This window comes from Xylocopa sonorina, chromosome 16 (genome assembly GCF_050948175.1).
Source record: "Xylocopa sonorina isolate GNS202 chromosome 16, iyXylSono1_principal, whole genome shotgun sequence".
Lineage (NCBI taxonomy): Eukaryota > Metazoa > Arthropoda > Insecta > Hymenoptera > Apidae > Xylocopa > Xylocopa sonorina.
Genome location: NC_135208.1, coordinates 1785608 through 1810372, shown reverse-complemented (window position 1 = coordinate 1810372; position 24765 = coordinate 1785608). Strand labels below are relative to the sequence as shown.

Here is a 24765-nt window from a genome sequence, read left to right as displayed (position 1 = left end):
GCAATAGAGACTATTACTAAAATAGTAATATTTTAGCAATAATTTAGCAATAGAGAATATTATTAAATAGCACTATTTTTAGGAATAAAAACTGCTGCCAAAATAGCGATATTTTAGCAATATTTTGGCAATAGAGACTATTACTAAAATAGTAATATTTTAGCAATAAAAAATATTATTAAATAGCACTATTTTTAGGAATAGAAACTGCTACTAAAATAGCGATATTTTAGCAATATTTTGGCAATAGAGACTATTACTAAAATAGTGATATTTTAGCAATAATTTAGCAATAGAAAATATTATTAAATAGCACTATTTTTAGGAATAAAAACTGCTGCCAAAATAGCGATATTTTAGCAATATTTTGGCAACAGAGACTATTACTAAAATAGTAATACTTTAGCAATAATTTAGCAATAGAGAATATTATTAAATAGCACTATTTTTAGGAATAAAAACTATTGCTAAAATAGCGATATTTTAGCAATATTTTGGCAATAGAGACTATTACTATAATAGTAATATTTTAGCAATAATTTAGCAATAGAGAATATTATTAAATAGCACTATTTTTAGGTATAAAAACTATTGCTAAAATAGCGATATTTTAGCAATATTTTGACAATAGAGACTATTACTAAAATAGTAATATTTTAGCAATAATTTAGCAATAGAGAATATTATTAAATAGCACTATTTTTAGGAATAAAAACTATTGCTAAAATAGCGATATTTTAGCAATATTTTAGTAATAGAGACTATTACTAAAATAGTAATATTTTAGCAATAATTTAGCAATAGAGAATATTATTAAATAGCACTATTTTTAGGAATAAAAACTGCTGCTAAAATAGCGATATTTTAGCAATATTTTGGCAATAGAGACTATTACTAAAATAGTAATATTTTAGCAATAATTTAGCAATAGAGAATATTATTAAATAGCACTATTTTTAGGAGCAAAAACTGCTGCCAAAATAGCGATATTTTAGCAATATTTTGGCAACAGAGACTATTACTAAAATAGTAATACTTTAGCAATAATTTAGCAATAGAGAATATTATTAAATAGCACTATTTTTAGGAATAAAAACTGCTGCTAAAATAGCGATATTTTAACAATATTTTGGCAATAGAGACTATTACTAAAATAGTAATATTTTAGCAATAAAAAATATTATTAAACAGCAATATTCTAGTAATTTTTGGCAAGAGAAAATATTATTAAACAGCAATATTTTGAGGATAGAAACTGTTACTAAAATAGCAATATTTTAGCAATAGAGACTATTACTAAAATAGTAATATTTTAGCAATAATTTAGCAACAGAAAATATTATTAAATAGCACTATTTTTAGGAACAGAAACTGCTGCTAAAATAGCGATATTTTAGCAATATTTTGGGAATAGGAAACTATTACTCGAAGAGCAATATTTTAGCGAAATTTTAGCAGTAGAAACCATTAATAAAATAGTAATAGTGTAGGAATAGACGCTATTACTAATTTGCAATATTTTAGCAATAGAAAATATTATTAAACAGCAATATTCTAGTAATTTTTGGCAAGAGAAAGTATTACTAAACAGCAATATTTTGAGGATAGAAACTATTACTAAAATAGCAATATTTTAGCAATAGAGACTATTACTAAAATAGTAATATTTTAGCAATAATTTAGCAATAGAAAATATTATTAAGTAGCACCATTTTTAGAAATAGAAACTATTATTAAAATGGCAATATTTTAAGAATATAAACTATCGCCAAGTTTCAATATTTTAGTAACGAAGACTACTATTAAAATAGCAATATCTTAACAATAGGCGCTTCTTTTTTCTAATAAGTTTTATTTACTTAGAATAAGGATTATTAGGATTGGTATTAGCGATGAAAGTTGAAGCTTTTTGAGAATTGAAGATCTGAGCTATGAATCTTTTAAAGTTGAAGCTCTGAACTTCGAATCTTTGAAATCTGAAGTTTGCAACTTCGAAGCTCTGAAACCTAAAACTCTTCACTTTGGAAAAACTTTAAGATCTGAAATTTTCAACTTTCAAGCTCTGAACTTCGAATCATCAAAAGTTGAAGCTCCAAGATCAGAAATTTTCAGCTTTGAATCCCTGAAATCTAAAACCTTTCACATTAAAAAAATTCTGGGATCTGAAATTTTCAACTCTGAAGCTCTAAACTTTGAATCAACAAAAGTAGTAGCTCTGAGATCTGGAATTTTCAGCTGTGAAATTCTAAACTTCAAATCATCAAAAGTAGAATCTCTAAGGTCAGAAATTTTCAGCTTTGGAGTCTCTGAACTTTGAATCACTAAAAATAGAAGCTCTAAGATCAGAAATTTTCAGTTTTGCAGATTTGAAATCTAAAGTCTGAATTCTGAGGAAACTCTGAATTTGAAATTTTCAGCTTTGAAACTCCGAACTTCGAATGACCAAACATAGAATCTCCAATATTAGAAATTTGCAGCTTTGAAGCTCTGAAATCTAAAACTCTTTCATTTAAAGAAGCTCTGAGATCTGAAATTTTCAGCTTTGAAGCTCTGAAATCTAAAATCTGGACTCTTAAGAAGCTTTAAGATCTGAAATTTCCAGCTTTGAAGCTCTAAACTTCGAATCATCAAAAGTAGAAGCTCTGAGATCAAAAATTTTCAGAACTTCGAATCACCAAAAATAGAATCTCTAAGATTAGAAATTTTCAGCCTTGAAGCTTTGAAATCTAAAACTCTTTCATTTGAATAAACTCTGGAATCTGAAAATTTCAACTTTGAAGCTCTGAAATCCTAATCATCCAGAGTAAAATGTCTAAAATCATAAATTTCCAACTCTAAGAACCTTTCAAAGATCTCTCCCTCTTCAAACTAATTCCAAACAACGCGGTTCGATGTAGACTCTCTGAATGAATATCCAAACAAGACGCCAACCAGAGCATATACAGGGTGTGCGATAACACATAGAAAGGGATAGGCAATAAAAATAAAGAACGTACCTGTTCCATCTCACTCAAAACATGAATTCAAACCAAGCTTAGAAGCTTTCAGACTTGAAGCTCTAAACTTTGAATCTTCGAAAGTTGAAGCTCTGAGATTTGAAAGTTTCAACTTTGAAGCTTTGAAGTCTGAAGTTTGAACTCTGAAGAAATTCTGAGATCTGAAATTTTCCGCTTTGAAGCTCCAAATTTCGAATCACCCAAAATAGAATCTCTAAAATTAGAAATTCTCAGCTTTGAAGCTTTGAAATCTAAAACTCTTTCATTTAAAGAAGAGATGAAGAGATCTGAGATCTGAAATTTTCAGCTTTGAAGCTCCAAACTTCGAATCACCAAAAGTAGAAGCCTGAGATCACAAATTTTCAGCTTTGAAGCTCTAAATTTCGAATCACCAAAAATAGAATCTCTAAGATTAGGAATTTTCAGCCTTGAAGCTCTGAAATCTTAATCTCTCACCTCTGAAGAAGCTCTGAGATCTGAAATTTTCAGCTTTCAAGCTCCAAACTCCAGATCACCAAAAGTAGAACCTCTAACACCTAAAATTTTCACCTCTAAAAAACATTCAAAGATCTTCTCCCCCCTCAAACTAATTCCAAACAACGCGCTTTAATGTAGACTCTCTGAATAAAGGCTGAAACAAGACGATAATGCGATACACGGCTACCAACCAGAGCATATACAGGGTGTGCGATAACGCATAGAAAAGGATAGGCAATAAAAATAAAAGAACGTACCCGTCGCCATCGAGAGTAATGGCAGTGTCGGCGAGAACTCGAAGTACAAGGCCAACGGTCGCCCTAGCGTGACAATCGATACCGAGAAGGCAACTCTCCTCCGCGTCCTGCCTTCCCGTGCAGGACACCACGACCAGGTATCTCGTCCGCCCTGGGTGCACCGACTCCAGTTTCACCGCCTGAAATCAAAACCGTTACGTTTTCTACGTTAGAGAAGGTTCAATTTGAGGGAACAGTTGAAAGGGAAATCGAGTTGTCTTTGGTGGGTTTGCAATTCGGTGGGAATTGGGGGTGTGCTTGACCTATATTTTTTGGCTATAGAAAGTATTATTAAAGTAGCAATATTTTGGCAATATTTTGGCAATATTTTGGCAACAGAAAGAATTACAGAAGCAGCAATATTCTGGCAATATTTTGGCAATAGAAAGTATTACTGATGTAACAATATTTTGGCAATATTTAGACAATAGAAAACATTATTAAAACAGCAATATTTCATCTATAGAAACTATTACTATGTTGCAATGTTTTAGCTATAGAAATTATTATTAAAATAACAATATTTTAGGAATAGAAACTATTACTAAATATTTTAACAGTAGAAATTATTACTAAAACTGCAATATTTTGGCAATAGAAAGTATTACTAAAATAGCGATATTTTAGAAATATTTTGGCAATAGAAAGTATTACTAAAATAGCGATATTTTAGCAATATTTTGGCAATAGAAAGTATTAGTAAATTAGTAATATTTTAGCAATGTTTTGCCAATAGAAATTATAACTAAAACTGCAATATTTTGGCAATATTTTGGCAATAGAAAGTATTACTGATGTAACAATATTTTGGCAATATTTAGACAATAGAAAACATTATTAAAACAGCAATATTTCATCTATAGAAACTATTACTATGTTGCAATGTTTTAGCTATAGAAATTATTATTAAAATAACAATATTTTAGGAATAGTAACTATTACTAAAATAGCAATATTTTAAAAATATTTTGGCAATAAAAAACTATATTAACTAAATATTTTAACAGTAGAAATTATTACTAAAACTGCAATATTTTGGCAATAGAAAGTATTACTAAAATAGCGATATTTTAGAAATATTTTGGCAATAGAAAGTATTACTAAAATAGCGATATTTTAGCAATATTTTGGCAATAGAAAGTATTAGTAAATTAGTAATATTTTAGCAATGTTTCGCCAATAGAAATTATAACTAAAACTGCAATATTTTGGCAATATTTTGGCAATAGAAACTATTACTAAAACTGCAATATTTTAGAAATATTTTGGCAATAGAAAGTATTACTAAAATAGCGATATTTTAGCAATATTTTGGCAATAGAAAGTATTAGTAAAAAAGCAATACTTTAGCAATATTTTGGCAATAGAAAATATTATTAAAAAAGCAATAGTTTAGCAATATTTTGGCAATAGAATGTATTACTACACCAGCGACATTTTAGCAATATTTTGGCAATAGAAAGTATTACTAAAACAGCAATATTTTAGCAATATTTTGGCAATAGAAAATATTAGTAAATTAGTAATATTTTAGCAATGTCTTGGCACTAGAAGCTATTACTGAAACTGAAATATTTTAGCAATATTGTGACAATAGAAAGTATTACTAAAAAAGCAATATTTTGGCTATAGAAAGTTAGTAAAGTAACGATATTTTAGCAATATTTTGGCAATAGAAAATATTACTAAATTAGTAATATTTTAGCAATGTTTTTGCAATAGAAACAATTACTAAAACTGCAATATTTTAGAAATATTTTGGCAATAGCAAGTATTACTAAAATAGCGATATTTTAGCAATATTTTGAAAATAGAAAGTATTAGTAAATTAGTAATATTTTAGCAATGTTTCGCCAATAGAAATTATAACTAAAACTGCAATATTTTGGCAATATTTTGGCAATAGAAACTATTACTAAAACTGCAATATTTTAGAAATATTTTGGCAATAGATAGTATTACTAAAATAGCGATATTTATTAAAAAAGTAATATTTTAGCAATATTTTGGCAATAGAAAGTATTATTAAAAAAGCAATATTTTGGCAATAGAAAGTATTATTAAAAAACGCAATGTTTTATCAATACTTTAGCATTGGAAACTATTATTAAAATAATATTTTAATAGTAGAAACTATTACTAACATAGTAATACTGTAGGAATAGAGTATGTTCGATTTGAGGGAACAGTTAAAAGAGAAATGGAGTTGTCTTTGTTGGGTTTGTAATTGGGTGGGAATTGGGGGTGCTTGACCTATATTCTTTGACTATAGAAAGTATTATTAAAATAGCAATATTTTAGCAATATTTTGGGAATAGAATTTTGCTAGCTATTTTATGGGATTAGAATTTTATATAATACCCTCATTACATATTGTTTTGGGATAGAATTTTGGCAATATTTTGGCACTAGAAGCTATTATTAGAACACCAATATTTTAGCAATAGAAATTGTTATTAAATAGCAATATTTTAGTAATAGAAATTATTACCAATTTGCAATATTTTAGCTATAGAAATTAATAACAAGTTGTAATATTTTAGCAGTAGGAACTAATACTAAAACGGCAATATTTTAGTAATAGAAACTATTATTAAAATAGCAATATTCTAACAATATCTTGGCTATAGAAAACTATTGTTAAAATAGCAATATTCTAGCAATATTTTAGCAGTAGAAATTATTACTAAAATAATAACATTATAAAAATCATTACTAAGCTGTAATATTCTAGCAATAGAAGGTATTATTAAATAACAATATTTTAACAACTGACACTATTACGAAAATAGCAATATAATAGAAATAGGAACTATTATTAAAATATTAATACTATTAGCAATAGAAACTGTTACTAAAAGAAGAATATTTTAGTAATATTTTAGAAATAGTTTCTATCGCTAACATCTCTCAGCAGCAGAAAATTTCCATTTAAATAGAAAACTATTAATTAATTTCATTAATCATCATCTACGCAAGGAATGTTTAAAATTGAAAATCGACGAGATCTACAAAATCCAGCGTACGTTGAAACTTGCATTGGACTTAAAAAAAAAAAAGAAGAAAATATGAGGAAAGTAATTAAAATTTGGAATTTCTTTTACATTTTGTATACCCAATAAAATTAATCTCACAACAGTAACGATTGTGAACAAATTGATCTCTGATAATTCCATTAATCATCATTGACTCAAAGAACTGTAAATTGAAACTTGCGTTGGACTTAAAAAAAAAAAAAGAAAAAAAGCAAATAAGAGGAAAGTAATTAAAATCTAGAATTCAGAATTTAGAATACTCTAATAAGTAAATGTTTCTCAAAAAAAATGTTTCTTAAAAAATATTAATTTCTCTTACATTTTGTTCACCTAATAAAATTAATTTCGCAGCAATACAATAAATAACCACCACATAAAATTAAATTCGCAGAACTGTAACTTGAAACTTGCGTTGGACTTACTTAAAAAAAAAAAAAAGAAATATGCATCTAATAAGAAAATGTTGCTAAAAAAAATGTTTCTTAAAAAGTATTAATTTCTTTTACATTTCTTAAACTGTTGTTAATTTCTATTACATCTTGTTCACCTAATAAAATTAATTTCTCAGTAATACAATAAATAAGCACCACATAAAATTAATTTCAAGGAACTGCAACTTGAAACTTGCCTTGGACTTAAAAAAAAAAACAAAAAAGAAAATAAGAGACAACTAAATAAAATCTAGAATTGCTCTAATAAGTAAATGTTTCTAAAAAAAATGTTTCTTAAAAAGTATTAATTTCTCTTACATTTTGTTCACCTAATAAAATTAATTCCACAGCAAAGTACAATAAATAACCACCGCATAAAATTAATTTCAAGGAACTGCAATTTGAAACTTGCCTTGGACTTAAAAGAAAAACAAAAAAGAAAATAAGAGAAAATAAGAATAAAAACTGAATAAAGTCTAGAATTTCTTTTACATTCTGTTCACCTAATAAAATTAATTCCACAGCAAAATACAATAAATAACCAGCACATAAAATTAATTTCAAAGAACTCTGTAACTTGAAACTTGCGTTGGACTTACTTAGAAAAAGTAAAAAAAAAGAAAAGAAAGAAGGCAAATAAGAGGAAAGTTGAAGCTTGATGACGGATAAAAAGGAAAGAGACAGAGTGGCGAAGTGGCAATAAAGACGTCGCGTGACGAGAGTAGATCGCAATCGCGAATTTGTTCTCGAGACGCGAAACAGAAATTGCTGGGAGGTTAACGACACAGCGGTTGCACAATCGTGACGTTTCACCCGTTTCCGCTTGATCATTCCATCCTGTGCTTTCACTGGTATCGATATTTAAGTTCGACGGGTGTCGTTGCACTATTTTCAGCGAAGATTCTCTCCTGTCCACAGGAACCTTCGCGATTTTAACGTACTCGTCGTGCCAGAGTCTCTCAACGCTGAACGCCATCTTTAAGTTCTGTTATTTTTAAGAAAGAATCGTTTGTACAGTAAATTTAAGAGTTGTTTCGCGACATGAAATGCCTTTCTTTAAGTTCTGCTATTTTTATAAAGAACAGTAAGATAGATTAAAGCTTACTATTTTTTAAAAATTTCGATTTTTCGCTCTAATTCCATTTTTAAAGGCAGTTTTTAAATTGTTTCTTGTCACAATACATCTTTTTTAAGTTGTGCTATTTTTTTCAAGAAGAATCGTTTATAGAATAAATTTAAGAATTGTAAAATTAAGTTCTGTTTTTATTTTCGCCACAAGAAATACCTTTTTTAAGTTTTGCTATTTTTTTAAAGAAGAGTAAGATAGAGAAAAGATTACTCTTCTTTAAAAATTTCAGTTTTTGATTCTAATTCCATTTTTAAAAATTGTTTTTAAATTATTTCTCATTGCTAAACACCTTTTTTAAGTTCTGTTATTTTTAAGAAAGAGTTGTTTATAGAATAAATTTAAGAGCTATTTCTTGTCGTGAAACACTTTTCTTTAAGTTCTGCTATTTTTTAAAGAAGAATCGGTTATAGAGTAAATTTAAGAGTTCTAAAATTAAATTAAGTTTTTAATTTCGCGACAAGAAATACCTTTTTTAAGTCCTGCTATTTTTTAAAGAAGAGTAAGATAGAGTAAAGATTACTCTTTTTTAAAAATTTCAGATTTACATTCTAATTCCATTTTTAAAAGTTTTTTTTAAATTGTTTCTTGTTGCAAGACACTTTTCTTAAGTTCTATCATTTTATAAAGAAGAGTAGGATAGAGTAAAGCTTACTTTTCTTTAAAAATTTCGGTTTTTCGTTTTAATTCCATTTTTAAAAGTTGTCTTAAAATTGTTTCTCATTGCAAGACATCTTTCTTAAGTTCTGCTATTTTTAAAAAGGAGTTAGCTAAATTAGAAGAGTACAGAATAAAAAAGTAGAGAATAAAACTCATTCTTCTTTAAAAATTTCGGTTTTTCGTTGTAATTCCACTTTAAGAATTAATAATAATTTTAAATTGTTTCTCGTCGTGAAACACATTTTTTAGATTTCTTCTAAAATATTTTCAGAACTAAATACAAATCCTGCAATTTAGTTTTTGTCAAATTTCACTCATTTAGTTCCAACAAGAAACTCTTAAAAAATAATTCTATTAAAATAAATATCTATTTAATTTCTCTATGAAAAAGATCAGAAAATATTTTCTAAACTGAATACAAATCTCGCAATTTATTTTTTTTTTCAAATTTCACTCTTCTAATTCCAATAAGAAACCCTTAAAAAATAATTCTATTAAAATAAATATTTCATTTAACATTATCAAAACAAAATAAAAATCTCGCAATTTATTTATTTTTTTTTTTTCAAATTTCACTCGTCTAATTCCAAGAAGAAAACTTTAAAAATTAATACTATTAAAATCTCGATCTCGATAATAATTTTCTTCGCTTAAAAATGAAATATTCAGTGCGAGATAAAAGGTGATTAAAAGCTCGTTTTAACGAGTCAGTTCGTTAAAACGAACGACGCGCAAAGAATCAGCGAGAGCGAGGTGTAATTACGTTTATAAATTAACCAACAGCTCGTGGTTCTTTTTCTCGTCAAATATATAAGTATCTCGATCGACTGGGCTTGCGTGCACATTTTGCTAATTCGTTTTTGACCCTCGTTCGAAGCAATTCAGTCGCAACTCGACGATGGAATTAATTTTTGTACTTAATATGTCGAATCGACTTGTAACGAGTATTGAATTTATTTTCTATTTCACTGCAATTGTTGAAACAACATTATTTATACACTCAAGAAATTTTTTCAGTTCTTATTAAAATAATAGAAATTGTTAAATGAATAATATGAAGTATTTAATTCATTTTATTCATTTACATATATGTTATTCATTTAATTCATTTCGAACATTCAATTCATTTTATATTTTAGTTTAACGCTAAAAACAATAGAATTTATGCATACCAAAAAATTTTCTTAGTTTTTATTACAATAATAAAAATTGTTAAATGAATAATATGAAATACTTAATTCAGTTTATATTTCTGATATTGTTTAATTTATTTTCTATTTCATTGCAATTTTTGAAACAACATTACTTATACAACTCAGGAAAATTTTTCAGTTCTTATTTCTAAGTTCAGTTCAATTCTTATTTTCTTACTATGTTAAGCAAATAATATGAAATATTTAATTCATTTCATATTTCTAATACTTTTTAATACATTTTCGATTTGATTTAAATTGTTGAAACAACATTATTTATGCAATCTAGGAATTTTCTCAGTTCTTATTAAAATAATAAAAATTGTTAAACGAATAATATGAAATACTTAATTCAGTTTATATTTCTAATATTTTTTAATTCATTTTCTATTTCATAGCAATTGTTGAAACAACATTGTTTATGCAATCCAGGAATTCTTTCAATTCATATTAAAATAATAGAAATTGTTAAGTGAATAATATGAAATATTTAATTCATTTTATATTTCCAATATCTAATTTAATCTTTTTTCATTTTAACACTTGAAACAATACTATTTATACAAACCAGGAAATTTTTAAAATTCTTACTAAAATAATAGAAATTGTTAAGTGAATAATATGAAGTATTTAATTCATTTTATTCATTTAATTTATTTCGAATATTCAATTCATTTTGTATTTCATTTCAACACTAAAAACAATACCATTTATGCAATCCAGGAAATTTTTTTAGTTTATATTAAAATAACAAAAATTCTTAGGCGAATAATATGAAATATTTAATTCATTTTATTCATTTACATATATGTTATTCATTTAATTCATTTCAAATATTCAATTCATTTTATATTTCACTTTAACACTACAAACAATAGAATATATGCAAACCAGGAAATTTTGTTCGCATTCTATTAAAATAATAGAAATTCTTAAATGAATACTAAGAAGTATTTAATTCATTTTATTCATTTCAAATATTCAATTCATTTTATATGTCATGTTAACACTAAAAACAATACCATTTATACAATCCAGGAAATTTTCTGAGTTCGCATTAAAATAATAGAAATTCTTAAATGAATAATAAGAAGTATTTAATTGATTTAATTTATTTAAATATATTTGATTCATTTTATATTTCATTTTAACACTAAAAACAATACCATTTATGCAATCCAGGAAATTCTGTTCACTTCTCATTAAAGTAATAGAAATTCTTAAGCGAATTCTTATTAAAATAATAGAAATTATTAAGTGAATGATATACGTCTTCTTCTTAAGAATGGACTTAAGCAACTTTCAAAATTAATAATTAGATCTCTTATTAAATTTGAACAGCCCAAACACATTCGATATCATTTAAGATACCTCAAATTTAAATAAATAATATTATATTTATTTTATATCTCATTTCATATCATATATTTTTCAGTTCTTATTAAAATAATAGAAATTCTTAAGCGAATAATATATATTTTTTTTATCAAGAGTAAACTTATTATATTTTCGAGAATACCATTTTTTTCATTATTTATACATTTACATATTTAATTTATTTTATATTTCACTGAAACACTTAAAACAATACTATTTATGCAATCCAAGAAATTTTGTTCACTTCTTACTAAAATAATAGACTTTCTTAAGTGAATAATAAGAAATATTCAATTCATTTTATATTTCACTTTAACACTAAAAACAATAGAATATATGCAAACCAGGAAATTTTGTTCACATTCTATTAAAATAATAGAAATTCTTAAATGAATGCTATGAAGTATTTAATTCATTTTATATTTCATCTTAACACTAAAAACAATACCATTTATGCAATCCAGGAAATTTTCTCAGTTCTTATTAAAATAATAGTAATTATTAAGCGAATAATAAGAGGATTTTTACCAAGAATGGACTTGAAACACTTTCAAATTTAACAACCAGATTTCTTATTAAATTTGAACAGCTCAAACACAAATTCGATATCATGTAAAATGCCTCAAATTTAAATAAACAATATTATATTTATTCCATATCTCATTGCAATATTTGAAATAACAACATTTATGTAATCCAGAAAATTCTCTCAGTTCTCATTAAAATAATACAAATTCTCAAGCAAATAATACGTGTTTTCTTACCAAGAATGGACTTGAGCCACTTTCAAATTTAACAACTAGATTTCTTATTAAATTTGAAACATCCCAGACCCATTCGATATTACATAAAATGCTTGAAATTGAACAAACAATATTTAATTTACTTTATATTTCATTGCAACACTTGAAACAATATTATTTATGCAGTCCAGAAAAATTTTCAGTTCTTATTAAAATAATAGAAATTCTTAAGCGAATAATATATATTTTTTTCATCAAGAGCAAACTTATTATATTTTCAAGAATACCATTTTTTCACTATTTATACATTTACATATTCAATTTATTTTATATTTCACTGTAACACTTGAAATAACATTATTTATGCAATCCAGGAAATTATTTTAGTTTATATTAAAATAACAAAAATTCTTAAGCGAATAATATGAAATATTTAATTCATTCTATTCATTTACATATATGTTATTCATTTAATTCATTTCGAATATTCAATTCATTTTATATTTCACTTTAACACTACAAACAATAGAATATATGCAAACCAGGAAATTTTGTTCACATTCTATTAAAATAATAGAAATTCTTAAATGAATGCTATGAAGTATTTAATTCATTTTATTCATTTAATTTGTTTCAAATATTCAATTCATTTCATATTTCATGACACTAAAACAATAGTGACACACAACACTAAAAACATACATGACACACAACACTAAAAACAATACCATTTATACAATCCAGGAAATTTTCTGAGTTCGCATTAAAATAATAGAAATTCTTAAATGAATAATAAGAAGTATTTAATTGATTTAATTTATTTAAATATATTTGATTCATTTTATATTTCATTTTAACACTAAAAACAATACCATTTAAGCAATCCAAGAAATTTTCTGAATTCTCATTAGAATAATAGAAATTCTTAAATGAATAATATGAAGTATTTAATTGATTTGATTTATTTAAATATATTTGATTCATTTTATATTTCATTTTAACACTAAAAACAATACCATTTATGCAATCCAGGAAATTCTGTTCACTTCTAATTAAAATAATAGAAATTCTTAAACGAATAATACGTGTTTTCTTACACATGTTTACTTGTTACGTGCTGCGGGCTCAACTACTGGGACGTTGCACTTCCGGGCCCAGTAATTATCCGCACTTAACCCTATTAAACGGTTAATTAGACAAACCCACGTCTCCTTACGGGACGACAGAAACCACGTCCGTTTCCTTTCGCCCAATTGCGTTCTCTAAATCCTCGACACTTAATATCAAAACATATACATTGCAATTTAAAATTACATTTAAAGTTACGTAATTAAAAATACAATTATTAATGCCTGTTAGAAACGATTTAAATTACTTACTTTCATTTAGTGCTACATAACACATCGTCGTAACAAATTCAAGCTGTTTCTATTAATAAGTTTAATTCAGAGAAAGAAAATTACGTTGCAATTTTAAATATACAATAATTATTAATTCCTCTTAAAGACTATTTAAATTACTTACTTTTATTTAGTGTTATATGATACATTGTCGCAATATATTCGAGCTGTTTCTATTAATAAGTTTAATTCAGAGAAAGAAAATGATTTAATGGCGGTTGTGCAACGCGTTGTTCGAAGCACGCATGCGCGTGACAGTTTAACGCGCGACTGATGCTGCACTGTTTATATTGCGTGCGCATGCGCGTGACTGTTTACAGAGACACTGATGCTGCGCTGTTTATATTGCGCGCGCATGCGCGTGAGACATTTTTAACGCGAGGCTGATGCTGCGCTGTTTATATTGTGCGCGCACGCGCGTGAGACATTTTTAACGCGAGGCTGATGCTGCGCTGTTTATATTGTGCGCGCATGCGCGTGAGACATTTTTAACGCGAGGCTGATGCTGCACTGTTTATATTACGTGCGCATGCGTGTGACACTTCACAGAGAGTCTGATGCTGCGCTGTTTATATTGCGTGCGCATGCGCGTGACATTTCACAGAGAGTCTGATGCTGCGCTGTTTATATTGTGCGCGCATGCGCGTGAGACATTTTTAACGCGAGGCTGATGCTGCATTGTTTATATTGCGTGCGCATGCGCGTGACATTTCACAGAGAGTCTGATGCTGCGCTGTTTATATTGTGCGCGCATGCGCGTGAGACATTTTTAACGCGAGTCTGATGCTGCACTGTTTATATTGCGCGCGCATGCGCGTGAGACATTTTTAACGCGAGACTGATGCTGCGCTGTTTATATTGCGCGCGCATGCGCTCATAGCACGTTCAGTAGGTTAAAACAGGTTTGTAATATTTTAGAATACGCGATTGTGTAAATAAAACAGCTTACATACGTATTACTAGCAAATTAATTTCTATTAATTTTAGTAATCATCATCGACGCAAAGAACTGTTGTTTGAAACTTGCGTTGGACTTAAAAAAGGAAGGAAATAAGAGGAAAGTAATTAAAATCTGGATTTCTTTGATAAGTAAACTTCTTCTAACAAGTAAGTTTCTCTCTAACAAAAAAATATATTAATTTCTTTCTAATATCTAATAAAATAATTATATTAATTTCTAATGATCTAATAAAATTAAATTTACAGCAATACAAGTAAAAGTGTAAATAAAACAGAAGACGCTCTGCTATCAATGCAGATAAATTTAAAGGATAGTTTTAGCGAAATGTAGATCTACTTTTTTTTCTATTTATTCTTCAGAAATTGGTTAAAAGAATTTTAACTGTTAATATTATTATTCAACATTACATATTATTCAACATTGTTTATTATTTATAATTTAATTTATTTCTTTTATAGTTTAGTTTATTTTTTATAGTTTAGTTTACTTTTTTATGGTTTAGTTAAGTTTATTTTCTTAATACTTTAGTTTATTTTTTTATCGTTTAGTTAAGTTTATTTTTTATTATTCAGAGTTTAGTTTTGTTCAGAGTTAGTTTAGTTTATTTATTTTTTAGTTTAGTTTATTTTTAGTGTACATAGTATTTATATAGTTTTTTTATAGTTTAGTTTAGTTTATTTTTTTATAGTTTAGTTAATTTTTTTATAGTTTAGTTTAGTTTATTTTTTTATAGTTTAGTTAATTTTTTTATAGTTAAGTTTACTTTATTATTTACAGTTTAGTTTATTTTTTATAATTTGATTAAGTTTATTTTCTTTTATAATTTGGTTTAGTTTATTTTTAGTTTATATAGTATTTATTAGTATTTATAATAGTATTTTTTTTTATAGCTCAGTTCAGTTCATTTCTTTTATTATTCATAGTTTAGTTTATTTTATAATTAGTTCCTTTTTTTTAAATACTGTATATTTGGTAAACATTGTTCCAAAAATGCAACGCAAAGTTCCATTGAAACAGCGAAGGATTAACTAAAAATGACTGCATTTTTTTCTTGAAATATTCTTCATTAATTAACTATTAAGATGTTAACACTAGATTTACCAAAAGGTTATTTGGACTCATTTGAGAAAAGTTTTGGTTAATTTTCTTGAAGAAAATTATTATCATATTTTATGAGAATATTTTAATTAGATTAGAGATTAGATTTGCGATTATGTCTTATAAATGTAAGCAAAAATTAGTTTAAATATTCTGATAAAATATGGCAATTATTTTCTTGAAGAAAATTTACCAAAAGCTTTCTCAGCAATTTGCGGAAACATTATTTTTGAAAATGGAATAAGTCACTCTTAATAAGAAAATATATTGGAATATAAATTTCATTTTTGGTTGCAATTCCATTTCAACAGTGGTTTTATACTTTTTTCTTCTTTATGAAACACATTTTTTAAATTCTATTATTTTTTAAGAAGAATTAGCTAAAATAAATTTCGATTTTTCGTTCCAATTCCATTTTTAAAAGTTGCTTTAAAACCTTTTTTAAGTTCTGCTATTTTTTAAAAAGAACTACCTAAAACAAATTTCGATTTTACGTTGTAATTCCATTTCAAGAATTATTTTAAATTATTTCTTGTCGTGAAACACCTTTTTTAAATGCTATTATTTTTAAAGAAAAGTTAGCTAGATTAAATTTCAATTTTTTATTATAATTCCATTCTTAAGAATTATTTTTTGTCACGAAACACTTTATTAAGTTCTACAATTCTCCAAGAAAAATTAACAAGCATAAAAAGCTCATTCTTCTTCTCAATAAACGTTCAAATACTTCTAAACAATAGCATTTAAACAAGACAATCATGCACCTACAAGAAGAAGCTCGAAAAAGACTTTTAAAAGAAAAATAGAAGAAAAAACATGGCGTCTGCAAGAGAGAGAAGTCGAGGAAGGGAATAAATGGGTGAAAGTTCGACGAAGCTCGTTTGAAGAACACCCACGACACCTTCGAACGAAAGGTTGGCGACAGAAAGCGTAGAAACAGCCGTGGAGAGAAGAGAAATGAAACGAAATGAAATGGATACGGAAAAATGGCAGAAATGGAGGATCTGACCGAGAAACGCGGAGGTCGTAAAGTGACCAGCTCGCGCGAGATCGTGAGAAAACGGCGAATGAATAGAAGGGAAAGTTTGAAGAAGCTGAAAGTGATGCTAAGGGACGATACAGCGAGGCAGTAGTTGGGTTCTTCATTATTTCTGCAATTATTCTTCATTAATATTATAATATTCATTTAATTTATGATTTATGATAATTATAAATAAATATGAATAGGATATTGTAATATTATTTAACGTTACTTATTATCTATAGTTTAGTTCATTTTTTTATTATTTATAGTTTAGTTTCTTTTTTTTAATATTGTATATTTTGTCTTGTCGCGATTTCTCAAGCATATTTTTCTATTTTTCTTCAATTATTCTTAATTAATATTACAATATTGATTTATGATTTATGATAATTATATATACATGTAAATAGAATATTGTAATATTATTTAACATTATTTATTATCTATAGTTTAGTCTATTTTTTACTATTTATAGTTAGGTTTAAAATATTAATTATAGCTTAGTTTATTTATAGTTTAGTTTATTTTATAATTGATTTCTTTTTTTAATATTATATATTTTGTCTTGTCGCGATTTCTCAAGCATATTTTTCTTTTTTTCTTGAATAATTCTTAATTAATATCACAATATAGATTTATGATTTATGATAATTATAAACACATATAAATAGAATATTGTTTTTTTGCATTTATCTGAAAAGAGATGCCACCTCTTCTCACTCGAGGAGAAGAGATCAATTTTTGCGTTTGATTTTTAACGAGAACCAACGATTTTCTAAGAATTTTTTCAAGATAATATCTCAGATTGAATGCAACCTGTATCGATTCGCGTTGCTCAATCGTGTTTAAAGAAGCGATCGAGAGAAGGATTCAGCTGGAGCCACGATCGTCCCACGAAGGAATCGTGAAAGTTATGGCCGCTCTTTGCGAGCGTCCCTCGAAACGAAAGCGAATCGTCGAGAAAGAGAGAGAGAAAAGTCGAGTTAGCGACACTAGCGCCTTAAGTACGAAGTGTACTAACATGTACACTTGTTAAATTAACGAGTAACGCATCTAGAAAAAAAGTGATAGCATGCCAGACAGTATATTAGTTGGTTTTTTTCGCTTTGGAACATTTGGGTATCTTAGAGACAAATGACTGCTATAACAGTCGAAAGAAAGTTTTTTGGATTATTTATAGAAAGGTTTTAGGATTATTTCTAGCAAAGTTTTGGAATTACTTAGAGCAAAGTTTCAGGATTATTTAGAGCTAAGTTTTAGGATTATTCGTTGCGAAATTTAAAAATTATTTATAGACAGGTTTTAGGATTATTTATTGCAAAGCTTTAGGCTTATAGAGCAAAGTTTTGAGATTATTTAGAGTAAAATTTTGTGTTTATTTATAGTAAATATTTAGGATTATTTAGAAGAAAGTTTTAAGACTTTTCCTAGCTAAATTTTAGGATCCTTTGTAATAACGTTTTAGAATTATTTATTGAAAAGTTTTAGGATTATTTACAGTAATGTTTCAGGGTTTTTTTTTAGTAAAGTTTTAGAATTATATCTAGTAATGTTTTAGGATTATTTCTAGCAAAATTTTAGAATTATTAATAGCAATGTTTTAGAATTATTTAGAGCAAAGTTTTGGGATTATTCTTAGCGAAATTTTATAATTACTTCTAGCAAACTTATAGGATTTTTTATAGCAGATGTTTGAAATTATTACTAGCAAAGTTTCAGGATTATTTCTAGCAACATCTGAAAATTATTTCTAACAAAGTTTTAGAATTATTTCTAGCAAAATCTGGGAATTACTTTGAGCAAAGTTTCAGGATTATTTAGAGATAAGTTTTAGGATTATTCCTTGCGAAATTTAGAAATTATTTCTAGCAAAGTTTTAGGATTATTTTCAACAAAGTTTTAGGATTATTTTCAACAAAGTTTTAGGATTATTCCTAGTGAAATTTTAAAATTATTTGTAACAAAGTTTCAGGATTATTTAGAGCAAAAGTATTATATTATTTAGAGCAAAGTTTTAGGATTATTTAGAACAATGTTTTGGAATTATTTACAGCAAATTTTTAGGTTTATTTTCAACAAAGTTCTAGGATTATTCCTAGTGAAATTTTAAAATTATTTGTAACAAAGTTTCAGGATTATTTAGAGCAAAGTTTTAGGATTATTTACAACAAAGCTTTAGGATTATTAATAGTGAAATTTTAAAATTATTTGTAACAGAGTTTCAGGATTATTTAGAGCAAAAACCAACTAATATACTGTCTCTCATGCTATCACTTTTTTTCTAGATGCGTTACTCGATAATTTAACAAGTGTACGTGTTAGTACACTTCGTACTAACGCTGTTCTTTTTTTATTAATTAAAATATGCACGACGGCTATAACCGTCAGTCGCGTACGTATCGCCAAGGATCTGACGGTTATAACTGTCATTTGTTCGTCAAAGTGTTAAAAAATATATACGACGGCTATAACCGTCATTTGTTCGCCAGTGTTAAAAAAATATGCGCGACGGCTATAACCGTCATTTGTTCGTCAAAGTGTTAAAAAATATACACGACGGCTATAACCGTCATTTGTTCGCCAGTGTTAAAAAAATATGCGCGACGGCTATAGACGTCATTTGTTCATTAAAAGTGTTGAAATATGAACGACGGCTATAACCGTCATTTGTTCGTCAAAGTGTTAAAAAAAATATGCACGACGGCTATAACCGTCATTTGTTCGTCAAAGTGTTAAAAAATATGCGCGACGGCTATAACCGTGATTTGCGTAAATAAGGATCTGACGGCTATAGACGTCATTTGCTTACAAATCGCCAAATATCCGACGGCTATAGACGTCATTTGTTCATCAAAGTGTTGAAATATGAACGACGGCTATAACCGTCATTTGTTGGTCAAAGTGTTAAAAAAATATGCACGACGGCTACAACCGTCATTTGTTCGTCAAAGTGTTAAAAAATATGCGCGACGGCTATAACCGTGATTTGCGTAAATAAGAATCTGACGGCTATAGACGTCATTTGCTTACAAATCGCCAAGTATCCGACGGCTATAGACGTCATTTGTCCATCAAAGTGTTGAAATATGAACGACGGCTATAACCGTCATTTGTTTGTCAAAGTGTTAAAAAAAGTATACACGACGGCTATAACCGTCGTTTGCTCACAAATTGCCAAGTATTAGACGGCTTTAGACGTCATTTGTTCATCAAAGTGTTGAAATATGAACGACGGCTATAACCGTCATTTGTTCGTCTTAGTGTTAAAAAAAATATATGCACGACGGCTACAACCGTCATTTGTTCGTCAAAGTGTTAAAAAATATGCGCGACGGCTATAACCGTGATTTGCGTAAATAAGGATCTGACGGCTATAGACGTCATTTGCGTAAAAGTGTTAAGGAAGGAACTGTGCCATGCACAGTCGCTCTTCCGCGTGGCTAATCTCTCGATCAGCGTCTAAATTCAATGCAACTCCGTTTTAATAGGCGTGCCATCAGCTGTTGGGTAACGCCGCAGTTATTTCAACGAAAATACGAATTACAAATCTGTGATATAAGCTCAACTTTCATTTGCTGATTGCGCAATCGCGTTACCTCGACTCGAGCTCGATAAATCAATTCTTACGTTTATTTAGTGATATCATTTTTCAGAGAATTGTAAATAATATTTTTAAGAATCACCAAAATTTTAGAAAATGAAAGAAAAACGGACTGGTTAACATTTTCAATTTTGTAATAATAATAATTATTATTATTTATTATTTAAGTATATTATTTAAGTATATATTATAATTATTATATAAGTATAGTTATAATAATAATAATCATTATTATTATTTTAACTATACTTATATATAACTAATACAACTAAATAACAATATAACTAAACTATAAATAATAAAATAACCTAAACTATAAATAACAACAAAATTATAAAACTACAAATAAACTAATTACAGTAAACCATTGTGTTATAAACTTATTCATGCACGTACAATAATAATAATAATTATTCTTATGTCTTATCATTATATAATTATACAATTATTATTATTAAGTATTATTATTATACGTACATAAATAAATTTATAACATAAAGGTTTACTATAATTAGTTTATTTTGCGTTTTACAATTTTTTTTGTTATTTATAGTTCAGGTTATTTTATTATTTATAGCTTAGTTTAGTTTATTCTTAGAGTATATAGTATTTATTAGTATTTATATAGTATTTTTCATAGTTTAGATTAGTTTGGTTTATTATTTATAGTTCAGTTTATTTTTAGTTTATATACTGTTTATTCGTATTTTTATAGTATTCTTTTAATAGTTTAATTCAGTTTCGTTTATTTATAGTACAGTTTACTTTATTATTTATAAATTAGTTTATTTTGTTTATAGTTTAGTTAAATTTCTTTTTTTTATTTACATTTTAAATTATTTTATTATCCATAGTTTAGCTTATTTTTACTGTATATAGTATTCATTAGCATTTACGTAGTATTTTTTTTTATAGTTTAGTTTATTTATTATTATATATTATTATATTATTACCATTTATATACTATTTCCTTTTGTAGTTTAATTAAGTTTATTTTTCTTATTATTTATAGTTTGGTTTACTTTTTTTTATAGCCTAGTTTGGTTTATTCTTACTGTATATAGTATTTATTAGTATTTTTTTAATATTGTAGTTTAGTTTATTATTTAAAGTTTAATTTATTAATTATTACATAATATTATGTTATTAGTATTTATATGGTATTTCTTTTTATAGTTCAATTAAGTTTAGTTCTTTCTTATTATTTATAGTTTGGTTTAGTCGTACTTTTTATAGTTTAGTTTAGTTTATTTTTAGTATATGTAGCATTTATTAGTATTTATATAGTATTTTTTTAATAGTGTAGCTTAGTTTATTATTTATAGTTTAGTTTCTTTATTCTTATATATTATTATATCATTAGTATTTATAAGTATTTATTTTATAGTTTAATTAAGTTAATTTTTTTATTAATTATATTTTGGTTTAGTGTATTATTTATAGATTAGTTGTATTTTTTATAGTTTAGTTTAGTTTGTTGTTTTTATAATTCAGTTCAATTCATTTTTTCTATTATCTATAGTTTAGTTTATTTTATAATTAGTTTCTTTTTTTTTAATGTTGTATGCTTGGTCAAACATTGTTCTAAAAGTCCAACGCAAACTGATATTTTATCAATGATGGAAATTGAAATAAATATTGTCTCGTTGCGATTTCTCAAGCAAACTTCGAACGAAACAGCCAAGGATTACCTAACAATGACCGCATTTTTTTCTTCTTTTTTTCTTTTACTGTTAAGCAAGCACGATTATATCAGAAATAAACGCGTACAAATCTTCACGCGGTTGGTTATTGAGAAATGGCGGCTTTTGTCAGCGAATTTGAAGCATTGCATCAATTTAAAAATACAATTTGTGGTATTAGTCCTTTTTTTTATAAGAAAATATTAGTCTCTTTAAAGAAAACGAGAACTTTTTTCAACAATTAGCAAAGAAATTTACATTTTTTCCAAAGATAATGCAAAATATTATAAAAGAAACATTTACAAAGTTGAATTCTTTAAAATTACAATTATTCTGAATGAAAAAGAGTTCAAATCTGTTGGAGAATTATTCACTAAAGTATCTTCCAACAGTAGAAACGAAAAACAGTATTAAAATTATTTTATTTCAGCTGATAATTTAATATTTCTAAATATAGTAGTATTGTTTTTGAGATGTTACAGTTTTTTTTATTATTTGATAAATAAAACACCCAGTATGTTAAATATTATTCTTCACATAAGTTAACTATTTGTTATTACATAATTTAAGTTATTTATTTATACACTTGAGTTAATAAATATTAGTATTTCACTTAAGTTCAATTTTTAAGTTAAGATACTTAATTTAAGTTTAATATTTAAGTATAGCATCAATTTAAAAATACAATTTGTGGTATCAGTCCTTTTCTTATAAGAAAATATCAGTTTCTTTAAAGAAGACGAGAATTTTTTCAACAATTAGCAAAGAAATCTCTAATTTTTTAAAGAAAATGCAAAATAATATAATTGAAATATTTACAAAGTTGAATTGTTTAAAATTGCAATTATTCTGAATGAAAGAAAGTTAAAATTTGTTGCAGAATTATTCACTAAAGTAGTTTCCAACAGTAGAAGCAAAAAACAGTACTGGCAATATTTTATTTCAGTTGATAATCCAATATTTCCAAATATAGTAGCACTGTTTTTGAGATGTTACAGTTTTTTTTATTATTTGATAAATAAAACACCCAGTATGTAAAATATTATTCTTCACATAAGTTAACTATTTGTTATTACATAATTTAAGTTACTTATTTATACACTTGAGTTAATAAATATTAGTATTTCACTTAAGTTCAATTTTTAAGTTAAGATACTTAATTTAAGTTTAATATTTCAGTATTGCATCAATTTAAAAATACAATTTGTGGTATTAGTCCTTTTCTTATAAGAAAATATCAGTTTCTTTAAAGAAGACGAGAATTTTTTCAACAATTAGCAAAGAAATCTCTAATTTTTTAAAGAAAATGCAAAATAATATAATTGAAATATTTACAAAGTTGAATTGTTTAAAATTACAATTATTCTGAATGAAAAAGAGTTCAAATCTATTGCAAAACTATTCACTAAAGTATCTTCCAACAGTAGAAACGAAAAACAGTATTAAAATTATTTTATTTCAGCTGATAATTTAATATTTCTAAATATAGTAGTATTGTTTTTGAGATGTTACAGTATTTTTGATTATTTGATAAATAAAACACCCAGTATGTTAAATATTATTCTTCACATAAGTTAACTATTTGTTATTACATAATTTAAGTTATTTATTTATACACTTGAGTTAATAAATATTAGTATTTCACTTAAGTTCAATTTTTAAGTTAAGATACTTAATTTAAGTTTAATATTTAAGTATTGCATCAATTTAAAAATATAATTTGTGGTATCAGTCCTTTTTTTATAAGAAAATATCAGCTTCTTTAAAGAAGACGAGAATTTTTTCAACAATTAGCAAAGAAATCTCTAATTTTTTAAAGAAAATGCAAAATAATATAATTGAAACATTTACAAAGTTGAATTGTTTAAAATTACAATTATTCTGAATGAAAAAGAGTTCAAATCTATTGCAAAACTATTCACTAAAGTATCTTCCAACAGTAGAAACGAAAAACAGTATTAAAATTATTTTATTTCAGCTGATAATTTAATATTTCTAAATATAGTAGTATTGTTTTTGAGATGTTACAGTATTTTTTATTATTTGACAAATAAAACACCCAGTATGTAAAATATTATTCTTCACATAAGTTAACTATTTGTTATTACATAATTTAAGTTATTTATTTATACACTTGAGTTAATAAATATTAGTATTTCACTTAAGTTCAATTTTTAAGTTAAGATACTTAATTTAAGTTTAATATTTAAGTATTGCATCAATTTAAAAATACAATTTGTGGTATCAGTCCTTTTCTTATAACAAAATATCAGTTTCTTTGAAGAAGACGAGAATTTTTTCAACAATTAGCAAAGAAATCTCTAATTTTTTAAAGAAAATGCAAAATAATATAATTGAAACATTTACAAAGTTGAATTCTTTAAAATTACAATTATTCTGAATGAAAAAGAGTTCAAATCTATTGCAAAACTATTCACTAAAGTATCTTCCAACAGTAGAAACGAAAAACAGTATTAAAATTATTTTATTTCAGCTGATAATTTAATATTTCTAAATATAGTAGCATTGTTTTTGAGATGTTACAGTATTTTTTATTATTTGACAAATAAAACACCCAGTATGTAAAATATTATTCTTCACATAAGTTAACTATTTGTTATTACATAATTTAAGTTACTTATTTATACACTTGAGTTAATAAATA

General features: G+C 26.0%; 1 protein-coding gene across 2 annotated transcripts in view; it reads right to left on the bottom strand.

The window, feature by feature from the left end:
* Positions 1-24765, bottom strand: part of Ssh (Protein phosphatase Slingshot) — a 195378-nt gene that overhangs the window by 66886 nt on the left and 103727 nt on the right. For both annotated transcript variants that reach the window (XM_076907397.1, XM_076907396.1), the window contains one exon: positions 3731-3909. In XM_076907397.1, coding sequence (XP_076763512.1) covers positions 3731-3909 — 179 coding nt within the window. The remainder of the gene's footprint in view (positions 1-3730; positions 3910-24765) is intronic.